This window comes from Littorina saxatilis, linkage group LG12 (assembly GCF_037325665.1).
Source record: "Littorina saxatilis isolate snail1 linkage group LG12, US_GU_Lsax_2.0, whole genome shotgun sequence".
In the NCBI taxonomy this organism is placed as follows: Eukaryota; Metazoa; Mollusca; class Gastropoda; order Littorinimorpha; family Littorinidae; genus Littorina; species Littorina saxatilis.
In genome coordinates, this window is record NC_090256.1 from 74,681,121 (window position 1) to 74,696,226 (window position 15,106).

At 43.9% G+C, this 15,106-nt stretch overlaps 1 protein-coding gene across 1 annotated transcript in view; it reads right to left on the bottom strand.

Moving 5' to 3' along the window:
• Window positions 1-15,106, bottom strand: part of LOC138983199 (putative leucine-rich repeat-containing protein DDB_G0290503) — an 87,559-nt gene that overhangs the window by 48,663 nt on the left and 23,790 nt on the right. Inside the window, exons 7-10 of the mRNA XM_070356610.1 lie at window positions 12,368-12,493; window positions 10,876-11,001; window positions 9,432-9,632; window positions 8,701-8,916 (exon numbers count right to left, since the gene is read on the bottom strand). Of these exons, the coding sequence (XP_070212711.1) occupies window positions 8,701-8,916; window positions 9,432-9,632; window positions 10,876-11,001; window positions 12,368-12,493 (669 nt within the window). The remainder of the gene's footprint in view (window positions 1-8,700; window positions 8,917-9,431; window positions 9,633-10,875; window positions 11,002-12,367; window positions 12,494-15,106) is intronic.

Below are 15,106 nucleotides of genomic sequence, written 5' to 3' on the forward strand. Positions count from 1 at the left end.
GTTTAGTCGAATCTGTCAAGCAAAAAGCTGTCAGGAAATCATGCAGTTTGTGTGCCAATCAAAGTAAGAGTGCTGACGTTTTTGATTGCTTTTTAGTTTGTTTGTTTCTTTTTTGTGTGTGTCCTGTTTGAAACTTCTTCTTCTTGTCGTTCGCTGTTAGATCGTCAGTCCGGACTGCAGGGCGAAACGTGCTGTTTGAAACAAAAGTAATAAAACATACGTACAGCATGTTGGTGCATATTCTGATATATATATGTGTGTGTGCACTTGATTTTGTGTTTTGCACATTATAATGTCCTATTAAAATGTCTGAAAGCAGTCAAATGTCCTATTAATTGATACCGAAGAGCTCAGGACATTTGTCCTATAGGTAGGAATTTGTGGCAACATCCCTGATCAAGTGTATTGAACTGAAGAGCCAGTGAAATCAAGTGTATTGAACTGAAGAGCCAGTGAAATCAAGTGAATTGAACTGAAGAGCCAGTGAAATCAAGTGTATTGAACTGACTCATTCTGCCACCTTTCTACAATATATGTTATGTTAGAAGTTTCCTGTTGTAGAGCACATGCATTTCTGAGTATCACTATCAGTTCCATTCTCAGGTTGATTGTAATAGTTTCCTGCTAAACTTTGTGAAAAGACTGAATATTTAGTGAAACTGAAAGCCAGTAACTTTTTTTTCATACTACATTTCTGTTTGTGGTATCAGGTAACAACATCAGTGAGTATGAGATATTTTGCTGGAATCAAACGTGGTAGATACTGAAATTAATTTAAAATCTAATTTTGATTTGAGCTATGAGTATGATATTGATATGAGTATGAACGTCACATATTCGGAAAAAAACCAGCAATTTACAGAGTGTAGACAGTGTGGAAAGAGCAACGTGTACCAAATGTAGCAAGAAGGTACACGGGCGTGTTCAACGTGTGTACATTCCACCACATCAGCTGGCCTCCAGCTGAAAAATCAATGAAAGGCGTGCCTACCTGTTGCGCTCTTGCCGTCTGCTACGATTTTAAATGGCTGTCCCAAACACAAACTGACATTCACAACACAGCAGCGACACGCGCCTACACCGCCTTTGTTTCACGCTATTTACGTCGACTGTGAAAAACCAAGTCGTCACAATTCGTTCTACATACCCTTCTGGCTTGTTCTCTGCACGTCCGTTATCACGGTCCTGGAACGAACTTGACCCACAGAGACAGCGAAGGTCTCATGGCCACTTCACAACACTGATTCACTTTTTCGGGCCAGGTACACCGAATCTACCACTACCGGAATCTGTTCTTCTGTTTACTCCACTGGCGAGACGACATGTGCACAGCGAAAACACACGCTTCTTTCGACTAATCCAACAGGCTAGGTCAGCTTATAACTAAGCAGCTAAGCTACGAATACAAGCAGGGCATTTTCTCCTTCCAGTGTCACACGGCGTGTACATCCTGCACTGCACTGTCACTGTCGTGTCAAGTGGCGTAAACCATGCCGCGCACTCGCAGGGAAACGCGCGGATTCGTGAGTGTGGTTACAGTGTGTTTGTGAAGAGAATAACTGACTAAGCTTATGTCACTCAGAAAGCTGGGAGAACTAAACTCAGCCACAATCGATTGACACACTTTTCTCACTTGTTGACCACTTTTGCGAGACGTATCTAGACTAACTCTCAGAGAAAGTAGATCTATGTTCGGGGGCGAACGAAGTAAACATTTTCACTGAAGCAGACGACAAAATATGTGACCTCAGGCAAAATGACAGAATGGTAGATAACAAGACAGTTTGTGTGTCGCTTCGTGACTAAAGCACGCTGATGGTGTAATGGTTCTCGGTCTACCGTAATTTCGAGAAGTCCTTTTATTTCGCCTGTTAGGTTGGAGATTGATGGATGGGAACGTGTGTTGATGAGGGGGGGGGGGGGGGGGGGGGTAAATGGGCGGGGTGCTGTCGGGCGAGTGAAACGAAAGTAGGACAAAGCTGCATGGAGTCACACCCAATTAAAATAGGTTACTCTACAAATGTTTCATTTTCTCCTCCACAAAAAAGCCAGTGCATTTCAGTGAGCACACGGTAGCAGAGTACAGCCACGTCTCGAAGTCGAGAAAAATAGGTCAGTGTCTATCCACATTCCCAGACTTTCTCAGTCACGACTGAGGACAGGCCGCAAAAATCCCCGGCATACGCAATAAGAGAGTGTCATGTGAGCTCTACAGTTGGAGTTTCTGAACTCAACTGATCTTATAATCAACGCTGAACATTTTGAACCATCGACAGACGCCTAATACAAAATCAATTTATGGAGGTGCAGGGGGTCCATGACTATACAACTCCGTCTCTCGTTTCGCCACAACTGTCAATTAAAAGACTCGGAATTTGAAGCAATACAATACAATGATACTTCGTTATACTTTTGTTTAGGCAAGAACTGGATTACGATATCATGAATAGAGACAGAAAGAAAGAATGTAGGCAAATCTCTGACAGAGAGGGGAAGAATGCAAGGTAAAGCGTTTTGGATCGTAAGTTATTACCAAGTAGGCTACAAAAAGTTGTTTTGTTTTCTTTTTTCTCAAAATGAATTAGTGGGGTGGAGATGGGGCATTGAATATACAAAAATGTTCCTTTCCTTGACGAATTCGTGGTGAACTAGCTTTGCGTAGAGTTTAACAATAGTTCTTTGGGCATTCATGCTATATCTGAACTTGTGTAAGCACGCAGGATTGAGCCCAAGCCTGCATTGAAGGCGCAGTCCTTCCAGTGAAAACAGTTCGGTTTACCATCACAGATCTGGCCATGCTGTTACATAGAATCAGAACATCCACCCACTTGGGTACATACCAACAAATCAACTTCTTATGTAGCTGCTTTCTGTGCGGGGTAAGAATTGTGTATAAATTAATTTCGTAACGTACAATCGGCGAAATCAACTTGATTGACAAAACAATTGTCACTCACCACTGGAAGCAACCAGGCAATTGATGTTTGGTATATGTCCCAGGGGAGGGATGGTCTAATTCAGTGTAAAAGCCTGGACAGACCCAGCTAAGACGGTGACCCGACGTACTGTGCCTCGAAACAGTTCAAATTGCCAGCTGTATGTACGTCTATCTTTCAAGCACTTTGCTTATTGAGTTTTGAATACTTGACCTGACTTGCATTGTGTTCATAATTATATATTTCAGTTTTTATAGACACTCACGCACGCACACACACACACGTACACGTACAACCTCTCCCACTACCAATTAGCACTAAAACCCTCAATCAAACACCACCCATCCTTCTTTTTCTTCGCAAGCGATACCGACGCCTCACGCCACCACAAACTGCACTCGGTAACCTTTAGTAGGCATCATATCTTTAAGTCTCTCGTTGCACTGGGATTGAGCAGCAAAACTCGTCATTCAACCGACTTGTCCGAAGTAACTGCACTCATATTATACTAGATGATTACCCGCTTCGCCGGGTACCGGCTTCGCCGGGAAGAAGTAGAGCCGAATACCAGGCTGCGCCTGGAACCCGGCTTTGCCGGGTGTACGCCGGCTTCGCCGGCGCACGAAGGAAAGGAGATAAACGCGCAAAACACTGGAGACCTTCTAAAAATAGTAACGTGCAGTGACCTTCTAAAAATAGTAACGTAGTAACGGGAATATGGATTGACGCCACACGGAGGAAGGGAGATAATCGCGGCTGAAAACACTGGAGAAGATAAGGAAGAGTTACTGATAGTGGATCCCGACAACAACAACAACAACAACAAAAAATCGGCACAGCGCTGCGCGCTGAGAGCACGTGTTGAAATATCTCATCGATGAGGTTGTGTCCGGGGTGTAGCTGAATACGGTGTCCAAATTTGAAAAAGATCCACCGAGAACTTTGGCCGTGCATCGCGAACAGACAGACAGACAGACAGACAGACAGACACTAGTCGTATATATATATAGATACTCGGAGCCTGCCTCGTCGCCAAAAGTGACTCAACGTTAAACATAATTATGCAGCTGCTTTTCACTTTCGACATTAAGAAGGCTCTTCCTGCATAAATCAAGATGTTGCACAATCATGCTGTCATGACATAGGATCGAGGGCCTCAATGAATCAGGTGCAGTGAATACAAATATAATTAATCTCTATGACAGATTGAACGCCTTCATTTCCTGACGGAGGCTCACATGTTGAAGTGGTAATGGATTATACTTCGCAGTAAACGCACCTTCCGCTGTTGATACGTATACGATTGAAAGACGGCGGGGGAAGGAGGGGTAGCCTTTGTGGCTGTATATCTCATAACCCGTGAGTGTGTAGTACATGTTCATTACGTTACTTCATTTCAACACAACAGGGCCGTCGTTTAGACGGATTTGCGTGTGTGTGCAGGGGCGCATTTGGGGTGTGTGGGGTGGGTTACAGGGGTTCCGGAACCCACCCCCACCCCCCGGTTGTTCCCCCCCCCCCAAAGATTTAATATTAACTTTAAAAAAAATAATGAGGGGCTGCTGACACCAGTTGATCATGTTTAAAATCAAGGATAAGCCATAAATTGTTCATAAAATAGCTAAAACTCTTCGGCTTCAGGGGGGCGAAGCCCCCCAGACCCCCCAACGGGGCCTTGCCCCTGTACCCCACAAGGGGTCAACCCCTGGACCCCAGGTTGTAACCCCCCCCCCCTCTGGCTTAACTGCTCCGCCCCTGGTGTGTGTGTGTCCGTGCGTGCGTGTGTGTGTGTATTTGTGTGTGTGAAAGATAGAGCAAGACTACATTGGGGGGAGGGGGGGGGTGCAGCTCTCCAAAACTGCATCATGCTATGCTGTCTTTCCACTGGTTTTACAAATTATGTATACTGATTACTAACACGCCTAAAAATGTACTTGTTTTTATTTTCATCAACCTGGGTCCTCTGTCAGTATGCTGTTGCTGCAGGCTTTACGATCTATGCATTTACATTTGAGCTCAACTCTATTATTAGTTAATCCGAGTTAACATCTTTCTTGGCAAGGTAGATAACTCGGCGCTTAAAGATGTCACGAACCAGATGTCCATCATACTAGAAGTTCTATTATGATAGGCTTCTGCACGAACCTGATTTGCATTGATGAACTGTTGCATTTAGCTTGGAGGCATATCTCATCCAGTTCTCAGGTGGAAACTGAATGGCGATAAGTCTTTTGTTTCGGCTGATCGTTACTTTTGCTGATACTCTCACGTTTCCAATACTACCCGTCATAAAAGAAATTAGGCAGATGAGTTTAAGTGCAGATCTTTGTGTTGAGGCGGATTATTGGAAAACCAGTTATAAGACTTGAAGGCCACCCATTCCCCTACGAAATTCAGCAAACAGATTGAATTTAAACTTAAACGTATCTACCTATTTTTTTTATGACGGGTAATATAGATATGAAGAGTAAAACAGAGAAGGAAAGGAAGACGGCGTGCATATAGGCCTAATTCAGTTTCTTTTTCTCCATTCTTTGCTTTAACGGAGTGGCTTGCCTTTCAAGCGATTGCCAGGCAAAGCTAAAGAGAGGGAGAGGAGAGAGACTGTTGGGGATAAAGTCGGCTTTCAAGCGGGAGCCTTGCCTTGTTCATTGACAGTAGTAGGCCTAAATCATTGTCCTGCGTGGCATGGCTTTGTTTGATTGACAGTAGTAGGCCTAAATCATTGTCCTGCGTCACGGTGGCATGGCTCTGCATGTTGGGCAAAACGCAAGATAAACTGAGCTGAGACAACGCAGTTGCGCGGCAACTTCGAATAGTTTTTTTTTTTTTTTTTTTTTTGGGGGGGGGGGGGGTTATTTTTCGTTCACCCGAAAATCAGCACGGAAAACTTGAGCAGCTATTGGCATTGTCACACATGCAGGCCGGTGCCCCCCCCCCCCCCCCCCCCCTCAGGCAAGTAAAGCGTTATCATTGTGTTTCAAGGTGTGATTGTGTCACTGAGTGTTGCAAGCAAGGTTACCCAACACAACTTGAATAACAATGTTGTAAAATCCCCGCTGTAATCACACTCAACATACAACACAACGCACACCACAGATACACATGCACACACGAACATGCTCTCACATCTGCATGCGTATAAAAAAAAACCTTACAACAGTAACTGTCACATATCAACACACGTGTAACAAAAACAACAAAAACAGAGAGAGAGAGAGAGGGAGAAGGAAGTGGGCGTTCACGCATTCTCATCTACCAAACATCAATTCATGCAAGTTATGACACACAAAACAGACAAAAATCATGCCGATCAGCGAATTTTAATCGTAAACACATCTTCATGCAAAGGTGATCATGCTTAACATGCAGAACTTCAATCGTACAAGAAATGTGATAGGTTAAAAAAAAAACTTTTTCCGTTCCAACACAGACACGTAGACACACGTGAATCACATGAAAACAACATTTTATCACCTGATGATGAAAATAGCACCATTCCAACGATCAGAAAGGCATGTAAAGATACCTATCTTCTCGTGTAGACGGTGATACAAACCAACACAGTTCGAACAGGCTTTTACGCAGGGTTAGAGCAGCCTTCTCTCTTGAGCTGAAGTGTTCAACTTTTAAACACACTTTCTGTTTCCAGTTTAGAACACAGTGTGACATCTATCTATATCTATATACGGCTTCTGTGTGGGTGTGGGTGTGGGTGTGTGTGTGTGTGTGTGTTCGCGATGCACGGCCAAAGTTCTCGATGGATCTGCTTCAAATTTGGTAGGTGTATTCAGGTGGACCCCGGGCACAAACTGGTCGATGAAAATGTTCAACACGTGCTCTAAGCGCGGCGCGGTGAACCGCGGTGAATACTCTGTTTCGCGATACGAATTACGAAACTAAACACCTTTTTTTCGGCTCTACTTCTTCACTTCTTTCACTTCCGCCACACAACAAAAACGAATCTAAGAAGCGCTTTTCTGCACAGGTAGTACATTTAAGTATTGCAATTCGTGTACAAAATCCCTCCTATCTTCAAAATATTGCCACTAATACTACCCCTCCCATCGTAAATATTCATTGCAACCATTAATAGTCAGGAGCTTTACCGGTGTTTCTGTGTCTGTTTTAAAAAAGATCAAATCACTTTCTGATTCAACACTGTGCCATTTTTTCTTTCAGCAACAACATGGCTTACCAACCACCACCGCATTGTACTCTCTTGCGAGTCATTCAAACTGGTCGATGACAATTTTCAACACGTGCTCTAAGCCGGCGAACCGCCACGCTGCATACTCTGTCTCGCGATCCACCCGGCGAAGCCGGGTATTCATCTAGTAGTACATAGTTCTAGTAGTCTTTGCAAAAAGGACACAATAGTTTTACCATGTGCCACTTTTTTCTAGTAGAACTATGTACTATGTCACACTGTGTTCTAAACTGGTTACAGAAAGTGTGTTCAAATGTAGAGTGTTCCACTTTGACACACACCTCAAATCAACAGCCGGGGATGTTTTGCTTTAAATTGATTTCGCAAATTGATATAGGTGTCAGTTGTAAAATTACTCCCCCCCCCCTACTCTGCATTGGATGAAGGTGTGTGGACACTCTAATTATGCCCGAACACCATATAAAGCGGTCTGAACACATTTTTGGTGTTCAACCTGATCGTATTTACGTGAAGGAAGGGGCAGTGTAGGGCCTACCTTTAATCAGACGACAGCTGTTGAATTTTGTATGCAAACAATTTGAATGATAATTTGAGGTAAGCTATCCGATCTCCTGGCAAAAAAAGGATAACGGAGAAATAGGAAAAGGGATACATAGTGTGTTAAACATGAAAGACATTTCAAGGCAGAGGCCCGCGTGCACTTATTCAATGAGAGATTCTGTGTTATCCCGCCTCCTCCAGTCCCCCTACCTCCGCCCCTTCACCTCCCGACAACTAGCCTGATCACATGGAACAGAAGAGAAACACACAAACACCGTACATATCACATGCACACCAACTGATCTTGTGGACAAAAAAAGAAGAATTGCACACACACACACACACACACACACACACACACACACACACACACACACACGGATGTATACACCTGCAAATATGCTGAGACAACCCTAGCCTTCCATATGAAAATGCTCATAGCCTCATTACACTCTACGTGGCGCATAACATTCACCACGGCAAAATCAGAAGCTACTCCACTCATGCGTTCAAAATCATCCGAAATGAACACGAACGGAACAAACACTCAACTCAAAATATAGAGAAATGACGAACATTTTTCAAATAACTTTGGGCACGTACAAAATTCGATGATATCACAGGTAATGACTAGAATAACAAATATATATTTGTTTATCACCAGTAAACGTTTTGCATTATATCTGGACTACTTCAGTTAAAGTGTTACATTTCTATTTATTGAGACAAGCTCATGCAAAACATTGCTACTGTTACTGGTTTGCACAATAAGTATGAATTCTCAGGACAAAAGTACATCAATCGTCTCTTTTGCAAGTATCACACTTTTAGACAACAATGGAATGTTGGTTTGCAAAAAGACCTCAGAAATCTACAGAAAAAAACTCCATTTTTTCTCTGTAAGGAAAAGACATGAACCAGCCTTTAAAGCCTCATTTACCATGCAGGCCAGACAAGAAAGATGAAGGTCAGAGCCGCCATAACTGTGTCAATATTATTATAGAGGGAGGAGAACAAACTGAACAGTTTAGTTTTACACCGCATGCTGCTGACCTTCTCCGAGTCGTCATGGTGACGAGCTTTTTCAAAGTCACGTATCTCGCGGTCAAGGTCATCGTCGTCTTGGGAATGTTGGCTGTCTTGGTCAGAGTCGTTGTCATGGTGGTGCTCCTCTAGTTCAAGGATGCGGAACTCGAGGTCGTCAGCCCTCTCTTCCGCCATGCGCAGTTCTTGTTTCAGGCGCGTGCACTCTTCGTCCGTATGCTCCAGCTGAGATGAAATAAGAAGATAACTCAAGTTTAATCGGTGCAGGTGTCGTTTGAGATAGAAAAGAGGTGTGTGCGCGCGGACGTGTGTGTGTGTGTGTGTGTGTGCGTGTGTGTGTGTGTGTGTGTTTGTGTGCAAGTGTGTGTGTGCAAGTGTGTGTGTGTGTGTGTGTGTGTGTGTGTGTGTGTGTGTGTGTGTGTGTGTGTGTGTGTGTGTGTGTGTGTGCGTGTGTGTGTGTTGCGTCAGAAGTGGACGTGTGCATTTCCATTGCAGACTGACCAACAACCTCAAGAAAGTGTCTCTTTAATCTTGGGGCAACCTTCTTTGTTGTGAATCCCATTGCTTTGTCGTGTTACTGACAGATTCAAGGTCATTGTAAGCGGGGGTCATCTCCTGGAATGTTTCATTACCTGTGATTTAACCTTTTTTCACGCCGCAATGGGGAAAAAACAAGTTCAATGTCATTTCAGGGTCACTACCAAGGTCAAGGTAATCTCTGTACAACATGACTTTTTCACCTTTAGCTGGAGACTGGTCCTTGCAGCCAACAGCTCTTCTCTCTCTCTCAGCAAGGCCCTGACATCCATATTGACATCAGCTCCCTCTGCTGCGCTGGATCTTCTCCGCTTGGCGCTGCTCTGGAGAGACCGGATTTCCTTCTCCAGCAGCTCCACGCGGCACTGGGCCGAGAAGAGGTCGGCCTGCAGCTGGCTGCGTGTCTGAAACATTGGGAAAGTTGAAATCCTGAGTAATTGTACAAAACGTGTCTGAAACATTGGACAAGTTGAAATCCTGAGTAATTGTACAAAACGTGTCTGAAACATTGGACAAGTTGAAATCCTGAGTAAATGTACAAAACGTGTCAGAAAAATTGGACAAGTTGAAATCCTGGGTAAATGTGCACAATTTTGTATTTTGTATTTTGGTACATATTATTGTCCTTGGGGAAATCCCTCATATTCTTTTTGGCTGCTATCCCGTGCAGCGACTGAATCGCTTAGCGTAGCGTAGAATACATCTGATTGTGCTGAAAGTGTACATGAAGATCACCAACAATAAACGTATAAGTTGCGATGTATGGGAATATTCTTGCTTTATTGAGACAAACTTCCCCACGTGAAATTATAGGCCAGTCACTAGCGAAGGATGTGTCTGAAAAACGTGAAAGTGTGGAACGTTTGCCTCAATAGACGACTTCCGAAAATAACTCCGTTGGGTTTGTATGGGTTGTGGGAGAGTGACCTTTACTTGCAAAACCTCGTACAAATATTGGAGGGGCCAATCACTAGCGATGGGTCTGTCGGAAACACGTGGAACCGTGTTTCCTTCACATAGAAAATACTACATGGCTTGCTGTGTCGTACCAGATTTACACGAGGTTTGTTTTTTAAATATTGAACTGCGAGCGAAAGCGAGCTGTTCACTATTTTAAAAAGCAACGAGTGTAAATCTGGTACGAAACAGCAAGCCATGTAGTATTCTGTTTATCCTACATACTGTACTTAGGTGTATTTTACTGAAAATGTCCTGCAGTCGAGGCAGCTAAATTGAAGACGCTTGTTTTGGAACTTCGATCTCTTCTAAAGCCTCGTGCAATCTATTACGTCAAAGCAAAGAAACGTCACTCTGAAAGTGTGGCGTGACGTGTTAGTTCTGACGATTCATCGAGGGTAATTAGCGAGCGCAATTTTTGTTTCTATAATGACGTTTGTCTCGGTGACTTTGGCATCATACGCAGTGGGAAAACAGGTCCCTGCCAGACTTGCTTGACATGACCTCATTTACATGATAATTTATACACACGTGTGATTTGAACGAGTATTATCTCACGGGTGTGTCTCTCACGTATGTAGGATAAAATCGTCTCTTGCAGCAAGGGTATTCACTCTTTCACAACCCATACAAACCCGACAGAGTTATTTTTCCTGAGTTCGTCTGTTAACACGAGTGACGTCCCCTTACCTGCAGCTCCCTGTAGGGATCGTGGGAGGCCCCAGTGTGTGTCTGCAGCAAGGCGTGGGATCGCTCCAACTGCAGGTGTTCCCGCATCATCTGTCTGTGGCTGCGCTCAAGTTCCTCTCGGCTCAGCTGTGCAATTACAAAAGAACAAGATGTGATAAACAAAGGGACGTAAGCTCTCTAAATGCATACGTATGAGTAAGTGAGAGTGTGAGTTCGTCCCCACGTTCGGCGAGAGATTTATTTCTCAGAGTCAACTTTGTGTGCCGACTCTCCTCGGTGTCCGAACACTCCCGTGTGTACACGCATGCACAAGACCAAGTACGCACGAAAAAGATCCTGTCATCCATGTCAGAGTTCGGTGCCGGGGTTATAGAAACACGAAAATACCCAGCATGCTTCCTCCGAAAACGGCGTATGGCTGCCTAAATGGCGGGGTAAAAAACGGTCATACACGTAAAATTCCACTCGTGCAAATAACACGAGTGTACGTGGGAGTTTCAGCCAACGAACGCAGAAGAAGAAGAAGAAGTAAATGAGAGTTATACGAAACCGTTCTATCCTGGCACCTTCAAAACAAAGGAAAGAAAGCGCTACAAATTTATTTCATGTGCAACAAGAGTTAGTAAGTGACAGTTTGTTTGTTTGTTTGCTTAACGCCCAGCCGACCACGAAGGGCCTTATCAGGGCGGTGCTGCTTTGACATTTAACGTGCGCCACACACAAGACAGAAGTCGCAGCACAGGCTTCATGTCTCACCCAGTCACATTATTCTGACACCGGACCAACCAGTCCTAGCACTAACCCCATAATGCCAGACGCCAGGCGGAGCAGCCACTAGATTGCCAATTTTAAAGTCTTAGGTATGACCCGGCCGGGGTTCGAACCCACGACCTCCCGCTCACTGGGCGGACGCCTTACCACTGGGCCACCGTGTTGCGGTAGTAAGTGAGAGTAACGCGGAACCAACCTCCTCACACTCGAGAGACCAAGCATTGACACCCGAGAGACCAAGCATTGACACCCGAGAGACCAAGCATTGACACCCGAGAGACCAAGCATTGACACCCGAGAGACCAAGCATTGACACCCGAGAGACCAAGCATTGACACCCGAGAGACCAAGCATTGACACCCGAGAGACCAAGCATTGACACCCGAGAGACCAAGCATTGACACCCGAGAGACCAAGCATTGACACCCGAGAGACCAAGCATTGACACCCGAGAGACCAAGCATTGACACCCGAGAGACCAAGCATTGACACCCGAGAGACCAAGCATTGACACCCGAGAGACCAAGCATTGACACCCGAGAGACCAAGCATTGACACCCGAGAGACCAAGCATTGATACGAACAAGCGTCTTTAATCATCAATAGTTGATCGCAGCAAGCTCATTATGTTCATTTGCCAAGGCACTCCAACCAACTTTCTTGAGAAAAAAAATGCACTGATTCCCCTCTGAGGCAAACGCCGGACTGTCTTAACGCTCACCTCGTCACACGCATCCTCCTCCGATATTGTGCTGACCGACACAGAGGACACGGAGGTCTCTGAGTCAACTGAGATGTCGTTGTCGTCTTCGTCATAGCCATAGAACGTCTCCTTCACTCCCTGGACCTGGAATCAAAGTACAAGTGAAGGTAGGGTACTTGTTTTTAATAATTATATACAAATTAATTAGAAGTGCAATGCCAAGGCACTGCATACCCCCAGCGAAGGTCAAATCCGCTCTCTCTCTCTCTCTCTCTCTAGAAAAAAACTAGGGGCCTAGACATAAAAGTGAGTGAATAACAATTGCACGCACGAGCCAACAGATCTGCAGAACTAAACAAAAGACGTTGTTTGTTTCTTATCTACAACTCTCACGGTTTTCCGCCGGGTCAACAAATACACAATCTTCATAAATAGGAAAACTGCTACAAATCAAGCCTTCTTTATTCAGGTGCGGTCCTATGGAACTCACTGCCTATTTTTCTTAAGCATAAAACAAACACAGACAGCTTCAAAAAAAATTATATGTCGCACATAATGCAACTAAACATGTGCTGAATGGTTCATCAATTCATTTAAAATGTATGTGCATGTTAAACAAAATTATAATAATAGGCAGATCATAAATTAAGTTATGTTAAAACTTGACACTTTTTATCATTGGACATTTTACTTAAAATGCAGTATGACAATTTATTTTTAAATTTGTATCTGTATATACAGTTATAATGTATTAAGTTTGATGTGATAGTTCTTTGATTATATTGTTTTCTGTTCTTGTTGACCGTATATTAGGGCGAGGGCTGGATGTAAAAAAGCAATATTCTTGCTTATCTATTACCCTCGATAATAAAGATTTTGTCTTGTCTTGTCTTGTCTTGTCTCTCTCTCTCTCTCTCTCTCTCTCTCTCTCTCTCTCTCTCTCTCTCTCTCTCTCACACACACACACACACACATTCACACACATACACACCCCAAGTCACACACACACACGCACACACACACACACACACACACACACACACACACACACACACACAAACATAGGCCCTACACACAACTCACGCACACGCACAAACACATTCTCTCTCTCTCTCTCTCTCTCTCTCTCTCTCTCTCTCTCTCTCTCTCTCTTACACAGACACAGAAACACACACACACACACACACACAAGCACGCCGAATGCATGCACGCACACACACATACACAGACCTGTTTACCCCCCCAAATGAAAATCAGGAATGCAGCTGGTACTTTTCCGTAATTTGAGGCATCTTTGAGTAATCTTTTTTATCAACCATAAACCAGCTCGAAAACGATTAAACGACACGTTTATTCGCGCGCTACCATGCAAAACAAGTACAAAATTGATAACCATGTTTAACAGTATTGTACTACACACACAGAAGCTCGATGACACACACACACAAACACACGAAACCTGATATATATATATAATATGCAAGTTAACTAAGACAAGTTTACTTTATCTAAAAAACAACAACACAGTATTCAGGGGCGGAGCAAGAGAGCTAGAGGGGGGGGGGGTACAACCTGGGTCCAGGGGTTGGGGGGGTCTGGCTGAAGAATTTTAGCTATTTTATTAACAATTTGTAGCTTATCCTTCATTTTAAACATGATAAATTGGTGTCAACAGCCACTCATTATTTCTTTTAAAGTTAGTATTAAATAATGGCAATTTATCTTCATTGATATCTGCTCCAGACAACAACAACAATTTCACAGACAGAAAATGTCTTTAGTTTTTTTTCCCACAGACTGAATTTTTGTTTTGTTTTTTTTGCTTTTTTGACAGCAGGGGGGGGGGGTCCGGAACCCCTGTAACATCCCCCCACCCCCACCCCTCCGCCCTTGGACTATTTACAGTCACTTGAAGATGCATGTGAACAAAACCACCTTACATTCTGTCACATCAGACATCCTGCTTTAAAACCAGTCATGATAACTCTCTCCAGAAGCTACCTTTAATTTTAGAGGACCGATTCGTTTATTTCATTTGAACATTATGTTGTACGTTTTTCGATTCAAAGAACTGTGATCTTTGCTATATTGGAGAAATATTAATGGAGATCAGTTTTAGTCTCAGAAAGACTTGAATTTCGGCAACAGCCAAGAAACTGATGAGCGCGACCATAGACCTGCATATATGTCTCCGGCGCGACTGACCGTAGTGAGAGATCGGTTCGCAGGTCTGAGAGATTCTGTGGAAGGACCTAGGTCAAATAAACTCGATGCGAAGCAGGCTCATGTTTTGCCAAACATAATTTCGTGTTTTTGTTTGTTTCCATGTTCATTTGTGAACTGCATTTTGTTCAAACTAATGCTGCGTCTAACCTCGGGACAGGTGCCGCGACGTGACTCGTAACGACTAGCTTTGTTGTTGCACTGATCTCAAGTTGATCACCAAAATGAATGGTTGGCATTTCGTACCCACAGAGATCGGCCCTATATTACCCTTCGGACCAATGTCGATCTCAAATCCGCGGAATCCGACAAATACCTTGCTGTGCACATGCGCAGAAAAGGCTGTTTCGGTCAGCCTTGAAATCACAGTCCTGGTGACTACCACAATTTCGACTTCGAATTTTCACGCACGAAAAAGGTTCTCTCGACCGGAATTTCCGGAATTTTTGGAAGTATTCCGTAATGCCGGAATTTATACCCCAAATCCGTAATAATTCCGGACAATCCGGGAGGGTAAACAGGTCTGCATACACA